This window comes from Aulonocara stuartgranti, assembly GCF_965226115.1.
Source record: "Aulonocara stuartgranti genome assembly, chromosome: 9".
Lineage (NCBI taxonomy): Eukaryota > Metazoa > Chordata > Actinopteri > Cichliformes > Cichlidae > Aulonocara > Aulonocara stuartgranti.
In genome coordinates, this window is record NC_138960.1 from 22,593,427 (window position 1) to 22,616,348 (window position 22,922).

At 40.9% G+C, this 22,922-nt stretch overlaps 3 protein-coding genes across 3 annotated transcripts; 1 reads left to right on the forward strand and 2 right to left on the reverse strand.

Moving 5' to 3' along the window:
* Positions 1–553: 553 nt before the first annotated feature.
* On the forward strand, positions 554–9,192 carry arl8 (ADP-ribosylation factor-like 8). Its single transcript, XM_082546032.1, has 6 exons — positions 554–1,011; positions 2,923–2,983; positions 3,074–3,221; positions 4,698–4,781; positions 4,927–5,078; positions 7,765–9,192. Exons 1-6 carry the CDS (start codon positions 966–968, stop codon positions 7,811–7,813), a joined length of 540 nt encoding a protein of 179 aa, XP_082402158.1. The 5' UTR covers positions 554–965; the 3' UTR covers positions 7,814–9,192.
* Positions 9,193–9,227: 35 nt separating this feature from the next.
* Positions 9,228–16,508, reverse strand: maf1b (MAF1 homolog, negative regulator of RNA polymerase III b). Its single transcript, XM_082546031.1, has 8 exons — positions 15,950–16,508; positions 15,561–15,649; positions 12,880–13,011; positions 12,592–12,754; positions 12,383–12,504; positions 12,179–12,298; positions 10,379–10,471; positions 9,228–10,268 (listed from the first exon to the last, which is right to left on the reverse strand). Exons 2-8 carry the CDS (start codon positions 15,641–15,643, stop codon positions 10,244–10,246), a joined length of 738 nt encoding a protein of 245 aa, XP_082402157.1. The 5' UTR covers positions 15,644–15,649; positions 15,950–16,508; the 3' UTR covers positions 9,228–10,243.
* A 1,271-nt stretch (positions 16,509–17,779) lies between these two features.
* Positions 17,780–22,811, reverse strand: zfand1 (zinc finger, AN1-type domain 1). Its single transcript, XM_082546244.1, has 8 exons — positions 22,697–22,811; positions 22,237–22,279; positions 20,081–20,120; positions 19,835–19,962; positions 19,596–19,687; positions 19,328–19,446; positions 19,036–19,191; positions 17,780–18,021 (listed from the first exon to the last, which is right to left on the reverse strand). Exons 1-8 carry the CDS (start codon positions 22,749–22,751, stop codon positions 17,845–17,847), a joined length of 810 nt encoding a protein of 269 aa, XP_082402370.1. The 5' UTR covers positions 22,752–22,811; the 3' UTR covers positions 17,780–17,844.
* Positions 22,812–22,922: the final 111 nt, after the last annotated feature.

Here is a 22,922-nt window from a genome sequence, read left to right on the forward strand (position 1 = left end):
AACAGAATAGATATATTTAAAAAAAATCTAAATAAATTCTAAATAAAAAGAAACAAAAAATTGTGCGAAGAATATGCTCAAGAATAAATCCACCAAAAAGAAAACAGCATTTTCAATAAATAAATAAACAATTATAAATAATAAAAAAATAAAGTTTATTTGCATGTTTTGCATGTGTGTGTGTGCGTGTGTACGTGTGTGTGTGCATAAATCTTTGTCTTTTTTGTTGTGTTTAAACAGTAAAGCAAGTTATAAAATAATATATCCATCATAAAAATTTATTTATAAAAACCTAACAAGTAAAAACTTTATCAAAATAGTAAAACATTTAAAATTATGACATTTAAACATAAAACTTTTTGTTTTAAATGTTGGCTAAACTCCTTTTCCTTAGGAATTTTATAGTTATAGGCAATATAATTTAGAAGCAAATAAAGGTGGAACTGAAGTGTTAGCGGCTTGGCTTCATTGATAAGAACCATTCCTAAAAAAAAAAGAAAAAAAAGAAGAAGAAGCAGAAACTGGAGATTTAAAAGACAAACATGCCACGATGCGTAAACGTCATCACGTAACCGGAAGATAACTGAGCAGTAGGGATTGCTTTTTTCACCGGACAACTGGCAGCTAACGGGCAGAAGAAGAGAGGAGTAGATACTCACGGGAACTACACAGCTGCTCTGTACACACAGGGATTATTTGTACTTCTTGTGGGGGCTTTAGGCTTTACTTACACCTACACAATAATAACTCATCCCGCTATTGTTTTAGATCTGGTTTTAGCTTCATGGCTTAGATGTTTTAGATGGAGTTTGCATTGAAAAGGTCGCTGAGGTGTTTTGTAGACCAGAGCTCTTTGAGCTAGTGTTAGCTAGAAGCAGCCAGCCGCGGACTGCACGGTGCGGACCACAGAGTGGAGAAAGTCGCTCTATCCACAGAGGGACGGACATCGGCATTTATCCCTAACAATGGGCCTCATACTCGCCAAACTGTGGAGCTTCTTTTGTAACCAAGGTGGGTGTCGGTTTTTGCAGCTCACTTATCTCAACCGGGGATAAGGCGAACTGTTAGCCCGTTAGCATGAAGAGGGCAGCTGAGGTGCCACAATAGCATATGGCAGAATTATCTCCCCACACATCTATTTTATTTATTTATTTTTACTTAAGCACTGCCATCTGAACTGTCTTTATTTATCTTGTAAACCAGGGTACTACTCTCCACCCGCATGACGCCACCCAACATCGTAACTGTTAATCTGTTTATCAACCGATATAATTACCTTAAGAACCTACCGGGGTATGTTCACAGTGTTGTCAATCAGCTTTGGCTCACTGTCCAGGACACGTCGCCCTTACATAACTTTTCCTTGACTTTCTGGAAAGATGTTTACTGTAAATATAATTATTCAGTTGTGGCTCCAAGTGTCCACTTAAAACAATGGAACTAGTCTAACTAGTATTTTGCTCCCGTTTATGATAGGTTACCAAGCTGGATAACCAACATTATCGTGTAATTTCGAGTTTTAAACTATGGAGGACAGAATTTGAGAAAAAATACAATTCAACCCAGAAAATATATATTAAACAGACAAAAGGTTTACTCCTTTCCTCATCACTTGCATCTTGGAACAGTAAAGAAATGTATACATGTCGAAAGAAGTACCAAAATAAGCTCTCGGGTAATAAGAATATCTAAACAAATTTCAAATTATTGATTTTTAGGTAGTTTTGGTCCTCTGTATTAAAGTATTCAATGTGGGTTTGCCAAATGTCCTCCAATGCAGTGTCAAGTATTCATTAACTGTACAGCTTCAACTTTCTGTTTTTTTTTTTGTTTTTTTTTTCCCCTTACTGTAAGTGAGTGTTATTTTTCTTAATAATGAGGAATAGGAAGTGTAAATCATTAATGAAGGATGTGGTTATATTTACAGATAGAATTTGTATTTTCTGTTTGATTCCAGTCATCATTTGTCATCTGATAGGGAATTATTTTTTTGTGCTCTTTAGCATGTGTTATATTGCTTACTTACTGCCTGGCCCTAAGAGTGGCAAATACCTACTTTCATTGTTACCCAATTCTGGATTAAACTATTCCCAGTGTCAAGTTTTACTTACTTAAGGAGACTGCTGTGTGGTTTGTGTGAAATTGTTGGGACTCAGACTAGGAGTTGAATCTATGTCATCATCACCATGTAATTGTATTACTAGAGATGTGGTTGGAGACACAAGAAGTGATTCTTCTTGGTGTATGAATCCCTTTGTGTTATTTTTGCCGAATTTTAATTCTTTAGTGCATTCTAGGAATAAATGTTTCCTTTCTCTGGACATCATACGCGTATTTTTCCCTGTGTGGTGACATCTATTTGAATTTTTGTTGATAGTTAAACTGTAAAAAAAAAAAAAAAAACCAAAAAAGCCAAACCAAAACCTCTTTGGTGGGTGCCAACATTTTTATTTATTTATTTATTTTTTAATATATGCAGGAAAAACCGTGTAATGTTGCTTCTTGTAAAGGAAGTTCATCAAAACCCTCAGAGCTGCGATGCCCTTTGGCCATACTTCCTTCCTTCCTCTCAGCCGGAGGCCTCGCAAGGGCAAGAAGTTAAAACACTGGCCTGAAATATTTTAGTATCTACATGTTCCTCCAATTCTGCATTTAGCCCACTATGTTTGCCTGTCTCGCACCAGCCTCAAACCCTCATTGTTGTTCTATGTTCTAGCTTGTTATATGAATGAGAGGAGTTTAGTGTAGGTCTAGGTTTGTTTGTTTATTTGGGAAAAGTAGGTCAGGAAGACATGAGGTAGGAAGTAAGTTTTTGAGGTTTTTATTTTTTGGTGTGATTGCTTTTTGTGAGCTTGATCCAGTTTTTGTTTCAAACTGTATACTTTCAAATTAATTTCTGAGTTGTTTTTTTTTGTTTTCCAGAGCACAAGGTGATCATTGTGGGACTAGATAATGCAGGGAAAACCACTATCCTCTACCAATTGTAAGTACTTTTTTCAGTTTGAACCTTCCTTCCTGAATGCTTTTAAAGTTGGAAAAACACAAACCCACTTTGCATTTCTGTTTTATTCAGTCTAATGAACGAGGTGGTCCATACTTCTCCCACCATCGGAAGCAATGTGGAAGAAATAGTGGTGAAGAACACCCACTTTTTAATGTGGGACATAGGTGGGCAGGAGTCTCTCAGATCCTCCTGGAACACCTACTACTCCAATACAGAGGTGAGAAACACCTTGCAGAGTCTTTCACACTCGACAGTAGCCATGTATTGTCGAGCACAGTTTTCTCCCTGAGCACAGCAGCTGGTGTTTGCTCGGAGCACAGACGGCAGCATAGGCCGCCCAAGTCAAAGGTCACCCTATTCACAAAGGAGCCGGTCTGAGAAGCAAAGGGGTCAGCTGCCACAGTAAAAAGACAAACAGCAGAGGCAGATGTGTATGAGAACTTAAAGACCGCTCTTTACAATATTCACTAAAGGTTTATATCCATTTTGGCTGCTTCATGATTTGAATACAAAGCTCAATTCCTCATTGTTCCCTATGCTTTCTGTGGGAGCATTCCATTATCCTAAAATGTCTCCTCACATATTCACTTGCATCTCTCTCTCATATCCTCTTTGTGATGTGTTAGAGATCCAAAAAAAGACATGTGAGCGTGGAGGAAGTAAAGCTGTCAATCTTCAGCTCCTCCCCCGATGGCAAACTTTGTTCTTTATGTGGAGGTGCAGCATTAATACATCATGTCGCCTGATATAAGACATGATTATACACCTGGGTGTCCTTGCTTTAAGCTGCTCCAGAATCAAACCTTTCCCTCATTCCTCAAGGTGGATCAAGGTGATGATGATGGCTGATTCGGCAGTTCCTAGGTTGTGGGAGAAGCGAGAGTTGGCATAATGTAAACCACCCCATGTCGGGGTTTCTGGGAATTCTAAGAGGCAGTATTCAGCATTTTTATTGACTGCTTTTATTGGGAATATATTAACGGTCAGTTATTGATTTTTTTTTTTTTTTTAAACCTCAGACTGCTAGTAAATTAATTATTTAGGAGCTGTTAATGAAATAATGTATTTGTTAGTAAACTCAGTATATTTTTTGGAAAAAAAAACTTCAAATCTAAGAACCTGCTTTTCACTTTCACATTAATATAACGTGAATATTGATAGGTTTAAAAAAGTAATTGAAATATGTGAATTCCAGGAATTAAGGATGCAAAAAGGAAACCCTATGAGATTAATTATGTGACTGATTATTATGGAAAGGTGAGTTAAACTACTGTAACATTCAGGTGTGTTTGTATCAAACAGTGGCTAAACTGATGCTGTAGACTTTACTGCAGCTCTGCAGTTACTGGAGTAGCTTGTATTTATATTTTGATTGTAAAGTCAAATGGTCACATAACAGTTTGTGCTCCAAGTCACTTTCATGTTGAATAATGTGTTGGTCTGTGTCATCTTCTGGTGGTTGTTGCCTTAGTTTTGATGGTGTGTCTCACATCTCTTCCAAATTAACATGCCTTTGGCATTTTGTCATACAGAGACAATTTTTCTTATTCAAGAGGGGATATTTGCATAGCACTCACCACTTCCCATTGTGAGGGTTTCAGCCTCGGAAATGCCCACCCGCTGTGTTGCATTTTGTTGCTGTGCCTTTTGAAAAGAGGTCACTTAGCATGGACTTTTTTTTTTTTCCCCCCAGTTCATCATTCTGGTGGTGGACAGCACAGACCGAGAGAGGCTGGCTATCTCTAAAGAGGAGCTCTACAGGATGCTGGCCCATGAGGTAACACATAACACTCTTCCTAGTATGACCATATATGACGATAACGCAGGACGATGGCCAGGCTTTTCCTCCACCAGCATTGTTTAGAGTTTGTGGTTCAAAAAGTGGCAGCGACTAAGGTTGTGCTTTCATTGTTCTCCCTCAGGACCTGCGGAAAGCAGCTGTGTTGATATTCGCCAATAAGCAGGATATGAAGGACTGTATGTCTGCAGCAGAGATCTCTAAATACCTCACCCTGAGCTCCATCAAAGACCACCCCTGGCACATACAGTCCTGCTGTGCACTTACGGGAGAGGGGTAAGAGAGATCTGCTCATTCTTCACAAGCAGGAAATGCAGAGTGACAGGGTGTGCAGACTTTTAATTAATGTAGGGGTTAGATGATGATATCTCACCCTCATCCAGCTGCAAACCAGATCTCAATTAATACACAGATGTTTCTAACTGATCTTATTAGTTTTTTTAAAATGAAAGCGGTGAGCAATAAAAGAAAACGGGGAATGCAGATGTTTTTTGTCTCTGTTGTTCTATCTGTAATTGTTTTCTGAGAGGCGGATGTGGCCCAAACAAGCAGAAACTGCAGCTCTCCATACAAACCTTAGATGAAGTGTTTTTATCTTCGTTTTCTCCTTTAACAGATTTAACCCGGCACCTAAAAGCTACTGTTCCAGGATTTTTGTTTTGTTTTTTTATCGCTAGGCTGTTTTATTTGTTCTGCTTGTTTTTTGGGGGGGGTTTTGTTTGCTTGTTTGTTTTTTATGTTTATTGGAACAAACTGAAACTCTATATTATGTTCAGACAACTTTTCAACAAGCTTTGGTGCTCCAGTATAGTGACACCAACACCACATTAGGGCTGGGCCATATTATACCGTTCACGGTAATACCGGTATAATGTTAGGCAACGATAGGAAAATGAAATATCGCGATAGAATATGAGTAAAACGCGCATGCGCAGTGCCTTTGTTTTCATACGCACATGGCCGATTGTTGAGTGAAACAGATGAACCAGAATTGGTTTGTAAAAATGGTGCAACTTCAGTGATGTGGAACTGGTTTGGTGTTTGTCCGTCAGATACACAACAAAGCACATTTTTTTGCAGAACATGCAAGCGGCCGTCGTTATTGTTGTATTTGTCGGACTAAGATGCTCTTAAATCTGGGAGTAATCTGGGTCCTAAATTCAGTACACTTCAGGTCAAACAAACACTGCAGCATCACTGAGAGTTAACTGTCTAAATTCTTTCATCTTTAATAAAACGATCAGCATTGCTGCTTTACCAGGTGTAACAATTCAGTTTAACTTCCAGGCATCCATGAAAACAAAATTTATTACATTTAACGGAGTTAGAAGTTAGCAGGAAGCTAGCGGAAGTTAGCTCGCTAGTTTCGCTAGTTACCTAAGCATGATATAGCATGTTCTGACTGAGAGATTTCTGAAAAAAATCAAACGTACAGCTCTGCTATCACTTCCAACATAAATGAAGGCAGGAAACTAAACAGCAGTGACGTTTGTAGGGTTACTGAAGTTGGGCTAGCTGGTATATAATGATGTGCTACGTGATCGCTAGCGACACAGCTATGTTAGCATAACATAAACAGTGAAGCTGGAGGATGAACACTAAGGTTCCTCATGGTTAGAGACAAATGCAATCGCATGGCAGGATGCTGTAAACGGACCAAACGTCAGTCAGGAGAACAACTGAGATAATCCATCCACAATACAAGGCTAGTCATTAATATACTGCAACAACATGGGAATAGAGCAGCTGCCAGAGAATTCAACATCAATGAATCAATGGTACAGAAGTGGAGGAAGCAAGAAGAATGAGTTTAATAAAGTTTGATTTATCTAACTGCTTTGTTTAGCTCAATGTGCCTTATGGTCCAAAAAATACGTACTGCACACTACAGTTTAATGTTGCAAAGCACCTCTTTTTAACTTCAGTGGATATTATATATGGTTATGCTCAGGATATGTCAGCCCATTTCTACTGGAAATGCCTTTTGGTTAAACTTTCAGCAAGGAATTTGCATTTGCACTGTTACATTTTTATAAAGCTTTAATGTACATAAAAACCAGCTTCTTGTTTAAGTGAAAATTAATGGAAGGTTGTCTTTTTGCGCTAGTAATGTTGTGGAGTATTTTGTCTCGCATCAATTATATCGTCAGTTATATCGTTATCGCAAATTTTCAAATGTATATCGTGATAAATATTTTTGGCCATATCGCCCTGCTCTACACCACATACTTATGAGGACATTTATCCAGTAAAATTAGTGTTAAGTTGTCCTGCAGGGCTGTGAGGCTTGTGAGCCACCAGATGTCACTGCATCTGCTTACTTTAAGCCCTGAGGCCTCAGGAGGCTTTGTGCAGCCATCAGTGGCAGAGTTCTGCTTTAAAAATAAATATGACCCACTGCTGTTTGTGTATAAGGGTAAAAACAGGCACACATTAAGTGCAGTAAGACAACAGGGGGAGTTAGTGAGAACATAAATATCCAACACAAAAACAACACAGGGTGTTTCCAGCTGTGTGAAAGTGTCTGACATGAACGATTTTCTGCTTTGTGAAACATGAAGAAGGACAACTCTGCAATGTATCCAATTTGGCTTCTCTTAAAGTTACTTGAAGTTGTCTAAAGCTGTGAAAACAGATGGGTATCTTTGACTCTTCCAAATTAGGAAGGAGTACACAGTATAAAAGAGGGATGCAGCTTTGAGGTCTGAAAAGTGAAACCCCTGCTGAAGAAATTTAAACCTGCATGTCACATTCACTTTCAAAAACGGTCACAACAGCTGAAACTCTCAACTCAAAGTTTCATAACAGAGCTGCACAAACCAGAGTGTGACATCATGGCAGCTACACCCATCTTTTATTCAGTCTGTGGCTTTGGGCCACATGGTCCATCGTGGGTTCTCATTACATTTGAAGGCATTGAAAAAGTTCTGCTGATTCTCATCTTTGATTTCCTGTTTTTCAGGTTATGTCAAGGCCTTGAATGGATGACCTCCAGAGCCGGACTCAGATAGCCCATTCCTTTGCCGTTAATGGCCTGACTACCTTCAGCACCGCTGGGATGGAACAGCATTATTTTTTTATTTTTTTTATTTTATTTTAGGACAAATTTGGAGAAGAGTGTTGGCACGCTGTCACAATGGAGCCAGTCCTTCTCCTGAACAGAGACCAGGAATAACAGAGACCAGCTTAAGGAGGAAGTATTTTGGAGTACGGCACCAGACTATCATCATTGACATGACATACTTCTCATCATATCATGTTACATTATATCGTATCATAAACCCCACGAGGATGTCCATACATGGTGCAGCTGTCCTTTTTTGCCATACAAGTTCATCTATGTTGGGACACAAAGGGATTACAAGCAGTGTTGTTAAAGGAATGGTTCCAAGCTGTTACTGTACAATAATGTTCTCATGGTCAACACTTTTATTTTGGGGGGAGGGGTTTATCTGTTATGTATAATTTCTGTTTCATAAGCTACACCATTGGTATTTCTCACACTACAACCTGATGGTGCCGTATTAAAATGTGGTAAAGTATGAAATCCTATTTTTTAACGACCTTGAGCCTGTACTTGTATATTGTTGAGCCAAATGGTGTTGATGCACTACAAATTTTCCCTTCTCTAGCCTCTGGAAAATGAACCCTGCAGCATTATTTCAGTACACAGCTCAGTTTTAATAACAGTATTTCAAACTGCAACATTTTTTCCTAAACGATGCATTATGGTCTTTATTAAAATTTTGCTTATAGACCTGTTTTGTATTAACACACGGTCACTGATGTTGCAAACCCCGCCCATAAGCTTTTTAGTTTTTGACAGCCTTTCTGGCATCTCAGTCCTCTTAAATAAACCTTCAAAGAGGTGCCACGTTTATATGAAGTCATTACTCATGAACCACTTGGCTATGAGGAATAGCAGAAATATGGTCCTAATGTAATTTCGGCTGTTTAGGTATAACTTGATCCTCCGCCTTAACCAACCTGTTCTGGGCATCTTGGAGGACCGTGCAGTTCAATCTGAGAGTCTCCCTGTGATTTTGACCTTCTTTAATTCCTTGAACTTGCTAATGGATCTATGCACGTGTCACTTTTAAACCTTGTATTCCTTTTACAAGTTCTGCAAGTGGCCAAAAAAAAAAAGTGATGAGGTGCTTGAATCTTGACTGCAAACCATCCTGGTCTGAGAGTGCCTCTGAGATGTTCTGGTGCAAGGTCTTTTTACACAAACAGGAAGTGGATGAAGCGTGCGGCCACCAGACACTGCAGCACCAAGGTTTACAGCTATTACCTTAAACTCAAAGCAAGGGAACTGATCATATACTGTGTGGTGATGTCTGTACTGTATCAGTTTTATTTCCAATAAAGGTTTGTTTTAAACTTTCAATTATTTCAGAGTCAAAATAACTTTCATTAGGTTGCTGCGTTTCAAAGACAAACACCAATTTATTCACATCTTTAATATATTTGCTGATCAAACAAAGCACAGGGCAGTCGATAAAAGACTCACAACTCCTAAGTACTTTTCAGGAACACGAAGAGCTCATCTAAAAACAATTTTCTGCGGCATGTTTTTTCTACTATACATTCACTTTTCAATGAAGTCTTTGCACTGGGGTAATGAGCAAAGAAAAACACTGTCAACACATTCAGGAATGAACAGGGATTAATTGGAGACAATTAAAAAAAAAAAAATTAGACAACAGTGAAACTATCTGATAAAAGCTGATATGTTTTCTAAGCTGCAACTCAGACGCCAGGAGTATAATTCTCCTTGGCCGTGGAGATTTAAAGAATACAGTCAGTAATAAATGCAACATTTTTAGATTTCAAGAGTTCTCACAGTAACGTCACTGTCACACGTAAAAAGCAACAACAGATGAGGAAACAGAGCTCTCAGCTTATCAGTCAGTCAGGCAGCCTCGGCTGGATTTTTGTGTGTGTGTGTGTGTGTGTCCTGTCTTAAACGGACCCAGCTCTGTTTTTGTCCTCGTCAGTTTTCAATTATGCTGGTGTTTCTGGACTCCTCTCTGTGACATCATCTGCAAGAAACTTGCTTTTAGTCTTTTTGAGCCACTTGTCCACAACAAGACCTCCTCTTTCTTAAGTGTCCGTGAAGTGGTCTCTTTGGAAATGTGGCAGGAGTGGAGAAGTCCATATGTGGCTGTATGGGCTCAGAGCTCAGGATCCCAGAAAACAAAAAACAAAATACTGGAAAATGAAATGAAAGAGTTTTATGCTGACACAGGACTATTTAACTAAAAACAATACAAATAAAACCCTGCCACAACACAAAGTTTACCACCGGCAAGAGAAGGCATCAAACATGCATTAGTCTGAAGGTGGAAAATGGCTTTGGACAAGGCAGCAAATAAATGGCGAGGAAGAGGCGGGGGGATGGACACTGGAGAAGCCTGGACACTCTTTGGCTGAGGCGGTTACACACACAGAGCTCTGGGGCAGCTGGGAGAAGAGAAAAATAATTTAAGTGACACATTTATTTATAGAAAAAACAAGTACTGCACAGCACATATTACAGTAAAGGAAACCCGGCGTTCAATAAGCAGTCTCACCTGTCCTCAGTGAAGCCATCCATTTCCTCTTCATCGTCCAGCTCCATGTCCAGCTCATTGTCGAGGGTGCCGCGGCCATAACCGCTCAGGACGCTGCAGAAAGATTATCACGATCAGACCCCCTTGTGTCACTATGTGTGCATTCAACCTGGGATACTTTAACTGGAACAAGTTACGTTGGGTGAGTGCTGAGTGTTTGTATATGTGTGCATGAGGGTGGGAATGCATGTTTGTGTGTGCCTGTTTGTCTGTGTCTATATGTCAGGTCGGGTCTTACACTCCACCTCTCTGGGAACTCGCAGGCCTATCTCCCCTCACCACACTCCCTGCCGGTGACTGATGCCCTCAGGGGTCGGTGCATTGGTGGTTCTTGGTGTCCGGGGCTGGGCGCTCAGGTATGTACCAGCTCACTCCCGGTGGCTACCTGGCGGGGCCTGGCGCCTGTTGCTCGGTCAGGCCTCCTCCGGGGTGCGGGGGGCCCTCGGGCCTCCGGGCCTGCACCTCAGTTCACTCTGGCACAGCTGGCTGCCGGCAGAGCCGGCGGGCACGCCGGTGCAGCCCCCTCTAGCTTCTGCTCGGTGGCTACTGGGTGACGCCTCGTCTGGGGATCCTCAGCCCTTCCCATGAGGGTGGCACGGATGCCCCTCTGGTGGTCCTCCTTGAGCTCTCGCACTCTGGGGCCTGGATCTCTTCCATGCCTGCTTCATGCCCTGGGGGACGGGGCTATGGCTCTCTACATCCTCTTGCAGACCATTACATGTGGAAACCATTTGAATACAAGCGCGCTGATCCACACAGGTGTGCACACGGGTGTTCACTGTTCGTAGACTTAAATTACACCTTTCTTGGCTGCTACTTCAAAGCACATTGTGCGCTGTCTGTCCTGCGTGCTGCACAACAACATTGAATATTTAGTATTTACTGCTGTTTACAGTTAGCTAGATTAATGCAATGGTGTTGTGTTCAGTATGTTGCTTTGGTTTTTTGCTTGTTTTCTATTCTTTTTCTCTCAACAGGTGATCCAGGAGATTTCCCCCCCCCCCCCCCTTCTCACTGTCCCTCTCCCCTTCTGTTTTTCCTTTTCTTTCCTCTTTTCTCCCTTTCCTATCCCTCACTCATGTCTGTCCCATCTGTAACAACTGAAAATAAAATAAATAATAAAAACAAAGGCCGATCAAATGGACCAATACGGCAATGCCACGATGATCCATTTGGCAAAATAAATCCATTGGGTATCCTTGTTGGTCTTCAGACAACAATTCTGACGGCTAAAGAACCAAATGGGACAGGCAAAGGAAAAAAAACAAAAAAAAAAACAAAAAAAAAAAAAAAACTGGAACAAGTGGAGGGATTTGACTGTTGCCTAATAATGAATTTGGCTTGGTCTGGCTGTACGAAGGCTTGGCAAACCATTTTTGCATTTTACTTTTATTTCCTCTTTTCTGCTTGATTGATGAGACCAACAGTCAGATGTACTGCGACTCTACAGTTTTGTGCTGCAGAGTGGAAACAGCCATCCTGTTGCTCTGTAGATCTGATATGCGTGTGCTCCAACCAGAACGTGAAGCAGGTGGAAACCTGGTTCATTGGTGCTACACTAAGCTCAAGAAGGCCACCTGTCGGCAGCTGCAGCACGAGACTGTGTAGCTTGAGAATGTCCAAAGGACGGAGGAGTTTTGAAACTTACTAATGTTGTCATTTCATAATTGATTTGGCTGCACACACACAAATCTGTGGGAAACACGATGTGCGAGTTGTTAAGAGTCTGTAGAGTTGAGCAGTAGGCTTATAGCTGCTGACCTGACGGAGCGACATGTGAAGAATACAATCCTCTTCAGTTTCTTGTTGTAGAAGAAGTAGTTGAAGGACCAGAGACTCCCCTCTTCACCAAAAGGGTCCGAGTCCAGATCTGGGTTGTAGCTAAAAAAAGATATTCAAGCTTAAAACAGATTTATTCCACACCACATGGTTCGCTCTGCAGCGTTAACTGATCTCAGCACCTACCTGTAAATGTCACAGCCCTGCAGGTTGATCTCCTGGTCGATAGCGTTCCACAGCTCGGGTCCCAAAGAGTTAAACTCTTCTCCCACTGCTGAGAACAGACTGCTGTTCACTGCGTTAGCCACCTGGACAGAAAAAGAAAAGCAATCTTTGAAGCAAATTGTTTTTTCTCATTGCAGAGAACAAGTTTCGCTTCGGAACGGCATCCTGACCCAGTTGAGGCTGGGCTCTCGGCTGAACTCGTGAGCTCGCGCGGCGCTGAAGTCATAGTCCGGCCTGAAGGACTCGTTGAGCGTGGTGATGAGATAGAAAAGAGTCTTCCTGCAACACTTGTCGCTCAGAGGGTTTTCTCCGTCCTCGCTGCTTTTCCCCAGCCTGCACAGAAATGAACATCATGGTTTTTGTTCTTTGTTTTTAAAAAAAACAACAAAAAAAAAAACAAAGAAAGTATTCAATTTCTTCATCTTCCAAACATGCTGAACCTGGCCTGCAGTACTCACTGTGAAGGGCTGGTGGCGCTGGTGGACTGAGGAGGGGAGAGGGCCTCCAGGACATGCGGCTCCCCCTCCTGGCAGAACTGCTTGAACATGTGTTTATCGTCTCCTGCCATCTTGCAGGAGTAGCTCTCGATCCTGCGGGGCAGAAAGAGGCGAAAAACATTTAAGAGCTGGACGATGTAAACATGACGATGGGAGGGTGCGGCCGAATCACTGGAAACTATTTTAATATCCCAGCAGGATTAAACACATGATTGCATAACAGATGGGCCACTCCAGGACATTTTGATGAAATTCATTTTAACCCGCCCCCCCTGAAATTAAATTAATGAACACAAACAAATGTTGTTCCAAGAAACCTTTGATAAAGACTTTCTTTACATAGAGAAATTACTGGCACCCAACCAAAAAGGGTTTAACCAGAGCCAAATCAAAATCAGTAGTGTAATGACAGAAAGCTTTATTGATCTGTTTCATTCATCTGTGTGTAATATGTTCTGGATCTGTTCATCAAAAAGCCAAAACAACCTGAAAACTCTGATTTCTATCAAATGTGTTCTCCATGATCACCGCCTTTAATGCCAAATACACAAACACCTTTTCTGAAATGGGAAGGACTCCATTTTTTGTTGTTGTCGTTTCATTAAACTGCAATGTAGGTACGTTTGTTTTAGGATAGTTGGGAATTAATAACTATCAACACATAACTTAACTCTAAATATCTACAAGCTATTACACGTTCAACAAGACAGCCTGTTCCTTTCACCGGAGCCATATCTGCAGGAGTGCCTGACAAGTCGTGGCTAACGTTTCCTGCGTGCTCTTTCATGTTTCTAGGTCACATGCTGCTGAGTTATATGAGAGCAGAGCAGCAGACTGCTGTGCAGTTGTTTATTTTGCACCCTCTCACCAAGAGGTTATACAAGAGCAAAGGTTGTGTCACTTGGAGGATACACTTGAGTGCTAAGACCCTCGCCAAGGCTGACAAGGCTAATTATAGGGACCTCATGGTGGAAATAACTGCCCTGGTCTCACTCACACACTCACAACTAAACTTAAAACTAGGCATAAAGAAACATTTCAGTTCACTGAAATAAAAACCAACTCAAAGCAAATAAGCACACTTTGAAAACGTAGCTGAATCTCACCTGAATTCAAGTAAAAACTCATGAAAAACACAAACCCATTATTACGCCAGTAGAGACCAGAGGTATAACAGTTAAAGAGATCATCCTGATGCGTTGATCTTTGTGTGAATGTTATCTAACCTCAGATAGAAAGCGCTTGAATTTAGTGTTTTCTATTAATGTGTGTGTAAATAGGTGAATTTCACATCTTGTATAGAGCACTTTGAGTGCTCAGAGTAGAAAAGAGTAAAGACATATATGCATTTCATTATTACTGTATTACCAATTCAGGCCTACTTATTTACTGCCTTACTTTCCTGTTTTCAGTAGGAAACACAATCTTCACACAGAACACCAGCTGCCTTCTTTCAGGTAATTTATGCACCCTCTGAATAAATTGACTATGGTTTTATTTTATTTTTCTTGCCTGCATGAAAATACCATAATCCGCGCTGGAAGCCTGTTCAGTTAATTCTCAGCTAAAGTCTGCTATGATGAGCTGTCTCCAAATCCACTAAGCAGCCTTTGCAGCTGCTTCACCAGCACAGTCCTGATACTATGTAGTGTATGTGTGCATGTATACATCTGCTAAAAAACACTTCACAACAGTCTCAGAAATAACCACAGCGCGCTGTGAGAGGACACCGTGATCTGCGTCACGAGGTCACAACCACCGCCCACACACCCCAGAAAGACAGAACAGCAGACCGAGCTGCATAACTCCACACACAGCCCACTGCTCTTTATGTAACCACACTGTCACCGTATCCTCGGGCCCCGCTGGAGGCTTTGCATAATCGACAACACGCCGATATATCTTACAGTTTCCCAAGCTGTCAGTTATAAATTAACCTTCACTGCAGGCTCTGAGTTTAGGCCGTCTGAGGTAAAGAGTTACCATGATGTTGCATAACACCCAGGTGGCTGTTTGCTCTACTACCCCGCTTATGAGGAGTGTACATGAACTGTGAGCCAGCCGCACCTCTCGCACCATCTACCACTCATTTTCATGACATCAGTGGTAGATCTCTCCTGTATGAGGAAAACTTTTGCTTACACTGCAAGCCTGCAAAGTTTATTGGTTCAACTTTAGAAGTGCAACCTCGTAAAACCTGCACACAAGAATTTGTTACTCATCTTGTGAAATAAACTCTGCATGCATCACAATCAGGTGAGCTATGGTAGCACGTCTTAAATATGCAGAAACTACAAGCACTGCAACTGAAGTTTGTGTGGCATTCAAGTGCAGCAGAAAGCCCTAAAAAAAAAAATTCAGTTAATACCCAAAACGTTCTCAAGGGACCAGTCACCTGTCTGAAATGTTGCCTACATGTCCACAAACAGACCCTGTGCCATTTTTTTAACCCGTGAGTCACCAGCACACCTAACCCAAATCATGTTTACTTACACCACCTGGTGCATTTTTAATACTGAGGACTTTATAGTTTATGCATTTTTTAATATCCTCTGAATTCCTACATTATTTGGTCGCATCTACTCATTTCACTGATCATTCTAAATGGGGGAGAAAAAAAAAAGTAGAAATGAAAGTCTTACCTGCCAAGTATGCGGGACTCCCCTGTTTCAACACACAGCCGGGAGCTGAGAGCTTCAAAGCTGGAGTTTTCCAACAGCTTCATTGTAGTCTGCAAGACCCATAAAGATAAACATACACATGCTGTTTAGCTTGCATTCACAACAGGTCTCTTAAGGAAACGATAACTTGGAGTTAACATGCCTGCACAGTGCCCGCCTTATAAAGTCATTACACAGCGAGTTACACATCAGCGACAAGCAGATAAACAATGGTGTTATTTAGCAGAGAGGGGGCTGCAGCGCCCCTAGAGGACAACTTGCAGATCAAAACAGAAGCAGCTGCCCCTCCCCCACTCTGCTCTACATTTAGTTGACAAGCCGTCTTCCTGGTTCCCATATAAATCACTTACCAGGCAGTATTTTTCGACACTGGCCGAAAACAGACGGTCCAAAATCGAGCAGTGAGCTGTCTCGGTAGATACTTGCCCCTCTGTGACCAGCAGGGTGCTGAAGATAACCGAACCGCGCTCTGTGGGTGACCAGCTAACGGTAGCTAAGTTAGCTTACTGACAATTGCGCTCCTGACTTCACAGAACAGCCTTTAGTTCGCACTCGAGCTTAAGCATCTTACACAAACACTCGGTCGAGAATGAGTTATTCTGAGGCTTTTTAAGTTTATAGAAAAGCTGCTCTTGCCGATTAAGTGCGATGAGATTACATCCAAAGACTCTTGGCGTCCGTCGGAGTCTGTCTGCAGCGGCATCCCTTCCGACCTAATTTACAAAGCGACCGTTATTAGCGAGATCAAGCCGCCTTTTTCAGAGCGACTCGATCAGAAAAGCAGCAACGAGCTACCTAACGTCGTGAAAATATATATAATCTGGTTACGGTTGCTACAAATCGTCGACTATCGCAAAGACATCTATTGCCATCAAAACAACGGACTCTACTGTACTGGTAAAACCCAGCCCCCTTTTTTTTATACGCCTTGCTAAAGGAACCCGCCCAAGCTTGTCTGTGGTCCCTTGTCATTGGCTGAAATAATCCATCAATATAAATATGACTAATAAGATTGGCCAGTGCTATATCGGGGGGTGGGCTCCCCAGGTTACTGTGTATTTAGAAACTAAACTTGTTTTGTTTTGTGTTGTTTTTTTTATAGACCTTTCTTCTCTTCCGTTAATCGAAGCAGTCAATTAACACCTTAAAATACTCAAGTATTATACATATATCAAATATAAATAATTATTCATCCATATGTTACTCTGAACATCACACAGAAAAAGTCACTTTTATTTTGTACTACTTTCATTCTGCATACTCCAGAGTTTCTATAGTATATTTGTGGTTTCATCAGCTATTAAAAAAAGGATGAGTACTTTCGTTTAGCACTAAGCAGTGAACATCATCTCAATCCTGCTATCTCACGTACACGTGCTACCTGTTTATAATTACATTTAAGATCCCCCCTACTCCACCCTCCGTGCTACAAAGCAAAAAAAGATGATTTGACATTTGAGGGTGTTGTCATCAAGGTCCCTTAGCTCTAGAAAAAACTGGCTTTGGTGATAAGGCAGTAACCACCTCTTTTAAAGCCTTTTAGACTTGGTTTTATGTATTTTATGCTGTCTATTACATGTTGTTTAATTTGCCGTATCTATATTTAATGGGATTTTTAAAACAAAATATATATCATAGATTTCATAGCACTGTTTTAAAAGTGATGAAAGTGGCTGACAAACTGGTCCAGTGGCCGACAAACTGGTCCAGTGGCCTAATGGACAAGGCATCAACCTCCAGAGCTGGGGCTTGAGGGTTCAAGTCCCACCTGGGTCACTTGTAAGGTAGCTGCAATTAAAGTGTGATAACTGTGGTTGTGAAGTCTACAACAGTTCTGGATAAGTTTAAGTTAATGACCAGCTAAATCTATGGTGCTGCTACTTCTTACATCATTTAATGTGTTTCCATTCCCACAAAAACAGTTGAAGTTGCATACAGTAAGTTTAAGTGCCTTAAAAATACAGCATTGTTTTAAAAGTGATGAAGCTGTCAAACAAAAGGGCCCAGTGGCCTAATGGATAAGGCATCAGCCTCCGGAGCTGGGGATTGTGGGTTCAAGTCCCACCTGGGTTGTCTTTACTTCTATTTACCACAGCATCATTATAGAGATGGTGTACTTGATTAACTGCACAACTCCATAATGCTCTCTTTTCAGCTTGAAAGTAAAACCCAAAGCAACATTTATAAAATAGCAATTTATTTGTATAAATACAAACTGCACACAGAAATTATTCACAGTGTCTGGTCAGTTCTGTGTGATATAGTCAGAAATATCATTCAGGCCTGTGCACTCATTGTCCAGATACTCCAGAATGACATTTCCCCCGTTATACAGAGGAGTTTCTGGGTGAGCCAACAGAGAGAGCAGGGTGTCATCCATCTGAAAAGCCTCGCCTGTCTGAGGATGACATAACCGCAGCTTCTGCAATTAAAGAGAAGAGGATACTGTTAAGAGATGTGCACGATGCTACACAGCTTTGTCTAGATATAAAACTGTAACTGTGGTGGGTACAATGTCCAACAACTCAATGCGTTTAGGCACGCAGACCTGTTGAATCTATACCATGAAGAATTAAAGCAGCTCTGAAAGCAAAAGCGTGTGTAAGAGAAAAAACAAACAGTGATAGGTTTAGCAAATAAGGCAAGACGGGAATGCTGCAGAAAATCGTTAATATTTAGGTAATATATTTATTTTCCCCACTCAGCGTGCTCTTATGTTGCTGTCTATTCCCAACAGTCTAATGAAGGGGACTGTGAAATCTATTTATCAAAGTGACATTAATTTCAGTGATTTAATATTTTGAGTGATAAATGGCTTACAAACAGACCAATCAATTTTCTAATGTGGCTTCTATTACACACAATTCCAGGACAAACATTTATTTGCTGTATCATCAGCTAACTTCCTGGGATGGTATGAAAAATAAATTGCCTGTCACCACGCAGCACATTTTGGGCTACTGTAGCTTTACTGCAGGGCTTGCTTAAGTAGTGTTACTAAGGTATGGTCGAACGGGTTTCATAATGTATTCCTTCTCACTTAGAGAATAGTAAAAAGTTATGCTCTAATGTGTGTATACACAAACAGCACTTGCCTATAGACACCTTACAGTATTAACGCAACAAATACCAAAGCATTTGTTGCTACAGTAACCTACGGTGGTAAAAAGACAGCCACCATTGTTCATTCAGTGGTGCTAGTTTCAGTCATTGTGCAAAGGCACTGTTTATAAGTTTGGGGAAGCCTGCAGTCAGCTGAGACTGAATGAGTCACTTGGATGAGTGTCGAAATGTTTCTCCCACTAAAACGCTACGTCCAGATGAACAGAATCAACCTTTTGGGATGTTGTGGCACAGACAACGCCGACTTTAAGCTCAACATACTTCACTAACCCATCGATATTGCTATTTGTAGTACACCCCTCTGTTCTCTTACCTTAGCTGTCAGCACGTTATTGTTGTTCTTGAGGCCAGCCAAAGAGGCTGCATAATCCACCACTTTCCCCACGCTCCATTTGGAACAGAAGAACATGGGCTTGCTGGAGTCTTTTAATTCTTTAGGAAGATACACCTGAAAGTAGGTTCTCTCTGTCTAGAAAGTAAAAATAAAAGAAATTGAATAATGGCAGGTGGATGACAAGAGATGTTTAACATGCAGTAATGTATACACAAGAAACTGAGCAGACAGTAAAGTGTCAAAATAAAAGTATCGACAGTTGGGATTTTACCTGCGGCAGCCCCTTGTCCCCTGCAGCATGCAACTTCAGCTTCATCAGGGCCACCTTTGCTGCGGTTGCACTGTTCTTTGCTCCTCTGCGCCCTTTACTTTTGGATCCATCTTTTGACTCTGAGCGGCCGCCAGGCACAAAGGAAAACAAAATCCAGGTTAACAGGTCAAAGGGAACAGGCACACAAGAGTGAAGGCAGTTGTTTAATACTGATCCCATGTGGACAAAAGAGGAATGACAGAAGAAACTCCGGACTACATTAACTAACCTACAATCTTCTGCACCAGCTCTTTGGTGGCTTGCATTCGAGGCTTTTGGACTTCCAGCTTCTCACACTTGTGATTATCTTGATGTCGGTGGCTATAAAGACAAAACAGTCAGTTTATTAGTTCTGAATTAATAAAAATTATGCGATCGGAGGTTTAAACTTTTTCTGCCATGAACAGGATCAAAAAACGCTCAAGAGCCACCGCCTTATTAAAAAGTTCATTAAAGTTGGTAACCTACGCCAAACAGAAATGTTTTTCACACTGCGGACATATAACTGGTAACAATTCTTTTCCCTTGCAGTCTTCAAATGAGCATGGATAACTTGTAGTTCCACCCGCTGTCCCGGATTCCCTTTTTACTGACTCCTAAAAAGAAAAGAAAGATAGAGTGAAGAAAGGCTTCAGCCATAAAGAGAAATGTATTTGTTGTCCTGATAATATTAGAGAAAGACATTAAGCTAATTTATTTAACAGCTCAGGATACCTTTGAACATGAGTGTCCATCTTTGCTTCTGTGCTCGAGACTGAAAGGGACAAAAATGTGTTTATCTGAGGTGAAAATGAACAATTCTCACCTGAATTATCTTAACCAGATAACTTCAGATATAAGAGTTTTCCGTACTACGAAGCTGGTTATGTTTTTACCAGAGTTTATTGTCATGGTAACCTATGTTAAGAACCTAATCTGCTCTGCAGCAGGTTATATTCCAGATAAGAGAACAACAGGTATGAACTTTCCCTGAAAAATAGCGTCACCAATCTTGGAAAAATCCCTCTGACATGAGTGCGCAGACAGTAGGAGGGTCTAAAGTTTTTCAATAGCGTCTAATATCTTTTTGTTTCCTTGTATTCTTAGTACCAACTTTATTCCTTGTTTTTTTTTTTCTCCTTTTGGCTGCAAACAATTTTACAACAATTTTATTGGTCTATAAAAATTAATATATGATCTTAAAACAGGACACCTTTTTGTACTCCTGGACCTTTTATTGAGTTTGCAACTAGACTAAGCTGACCTTTGAATTCTAATTTTATATTTAGTCTTTACTCTTTACTCAGCCCATCAAACACTACCAAGGCTGCAGCTAAGAGAATAAAAACTAAAATTGTCCTTTAAGCATTAACTTAATGAAATACCCAATTATAATCCACCTGATTCTCCTGTGTCTTAATGGAAGAGTTGTTATAATGAGTCTGGTCACACAGCATTTTAACCAAGTTTACTTTCCTGGATTTAAATAGACAAAACTGTATTAAAATTGTAGCTCTTCTCCCGTCTTACTGACCAAAGTGCACATTTTAAATACTGTACTCAACAGTAATTCTCCTCTCACACCGACTGTAGGTGTGTAGATGTTTTTATATTTTCCCATGTATATAGAGTCAACTTCCTTTATAAAATCACCTGTTCTACTGAGCATATTTGCATTGTAAAGATCATCTGACCAGTTACGTTTCAGAGGAAACCCTGGGTTACCAGAGCAAATGATAACCAGCTTTGTGTGACCTCTTTACCTGACTATCAATGTTAAGGTGAGTGAATCCAGATAATGCTAAGATACCCTGGGTATTCTGACCTCACTCAGAGGCCACTGGGGTGTTTTTATAGGTATTTCTTATTTATGTATCTTTATAGACAGAAGACTATTTCAGTTTGGTCCACTTCAATACAAAAGAAGCAACAGCGACTAGAACACAAAAAGGGATTTAACACTTAGTGTGGGGTCAGTTAACGACATTAAAACAACACTATTCAAATATTATATATATATATATATATATATATATATATATATAAAAAACACCCAGCGCGCCCCTGCGGGCGGTTTATCCTTCAAGCTCGGGTCCTCTACCAGAGGCCTGGGAGCTTGAGGGTCCTGCGCAGTATCTTAGCTGTTCCCAGGACTGCGCTCTTCTGGACAGAGATCTCCGATGTTATTCCCGGGATCTGCTGGAGCCACTCGCCTAGCTTGGGAGTCACCGCACCTAGTGCTCCGATTACCACGGGGACCACCGTTACCTTCACCCTCCACATCCTCTCGAGCTCTTCTCTGAGCCCTTGGTATTTCTCCAGCTTCTCGTGTTCCTTCTTCCTGATATTGCTGTCATTCGGAACCGCTACATCGATCACTACGGCCGCCTTCTTCTGTTTGTCTACCACCACTATGTCCGGTTGGTTAGCCACCACCATTTTGTCCGTCTGTATCTGGAAGTCCCACAGGATCTTAGCTCGGTCATTCTCCACCACCCTTGGGGGCATCTCCCATTTTGACCTCGGGACTTCTAGGTTATACTCGGCACAGATGTTCCTGTACACTATGCCGGCCACTTGGTTATGGCGTTCCATGTATGCCTTGCCTGCTAGCATCTTGCACCCTGCTGTTATGTGCTGGATTGTCTCTGGGGCATCTTTACACAGCCTGCACCTGGGGTCTTGCCTGGTGTGATAGACCCCAGCCTCTATGGATCTTGTACTCAGAGCTTGTTCTTGTGCTGCCATGCCATATATATATATATATATATATATATATATATATATATATATATATATATAATAATAATAAATATATATTACAGTATTCGTAACAACACGCTAACAGATGCACATAAGAAAAAAACAAAAAACCTGACTTGAAGTCTTACCAGAAAACACCACCGCAGGAATCACAAACAAATGGCAGAAAGTCTGAGAGAAGAACAAGGAGAACGTGTTAAATATGTTGTGAACAAGGACCATAAGTACACTTGTCCAGTTCAAACGATGAGATCTAACAATTTGTCCCAAAGTAGCTCATTAAACTAGTCTGACACTTTCAATCAGCTTCATTCACGTTACTTATATTTACATAACATTAAGAGTACAACTGTCGTAACTCATTTAAAGACCGAGCTGAATTTCCTTGTGGGAGTTTGTAGTTTTAGAGAAGAATGCTTGATAATAAATTGAGTTTTATCCGAGGGAACCAACGCTAACAAGCGTTAGCGCACAGGCTAAGCATGCTAAAAAAAAGACGATTAGCGTTTTCATAATAATTAAAACAGCAGAATAAAGTCGCACCCCAACATCTTTATTTACTGTGCTTCACACAAAAATACAACGGACCTTTCAGATTGCAGGAATCAACCTGGCAATGCTTCCCGATGTCTAATTCAGCCATTAGCTAACCGAAACAGCGTCAGCTGAGATCATCGACACGAACTTTGACCCCAAATGTGTCGTCACGTGACTGAGTCTATACCATATAAAACTTTTTAAATCTTTATATTTTTTTATTATATGTGTGTAACAGGATACACATGACTCGTATGTAAAGTAAAATAAATTAACA

Coding starts and splice junctions, on each gene's coding strand:
- zfand1 (XM_082546244.1), bottom strand. CDS start 22,751: ATGGCTGAATTAGACATCGGGAAGCATTGCCAGGTTGATTCCTGCAAT. Junction 22,280..22,696: donor TGATTCCTGCAATCTGAAAG/GTCCGTTGTATT, acceptor TTCTTCTCTCAG/ACTTTCTGCCATTTGTTTGT. Junction 20,121..22,236: donor TCCTGCGGTGGTGTTTTCTG/GTAAGACTTCAA, acceptor TGTCCCTTTCAG/TCTCGAGCACAGAAGCAAAG.
- maf1b (XM_082546031.1), bottom strand. CDS start 15,643: ATGAAGCTGTTGGAAAACTCCAGCTTTGAAGCTCTCAGCTCCCGGCTG. Junction 12,755..12,879: donor AGCGCCACCAGCCCTTCACA/GTGAGTACTGCA, acceptor ATTTCTGTGCAG/GCTGGGGAAAAGCAGCGAGG. Junction 10,269..10,378: donor GATGGCTTCACTGAGGACAG/GTGAGACTGCTT, acceptor CTCTTCTCCCAG/CTGCCCCAGAGCTCTGTGTG.
- arl8 (XM_082546032.1), top strand. CDS start 966: ATGGGCCTCATACTCGCCAAACTGTGGAGCTTCTTTTGTAACCAAG. Junction 2,984..3,073: donor ACCACTATCCTCTACCAATT/GTAAGTACTTTT, acceptor TGTTTTATTCAG/TCTAATGAACGAGGTGGTCC. Junction 5,079..7,764: donor TGTGCACTTACGGGAGAGGG/GTAAGAGAGATC, acceptor CCTGTTTTTCAG/GTTATGTCAAGGCCTTGAAT.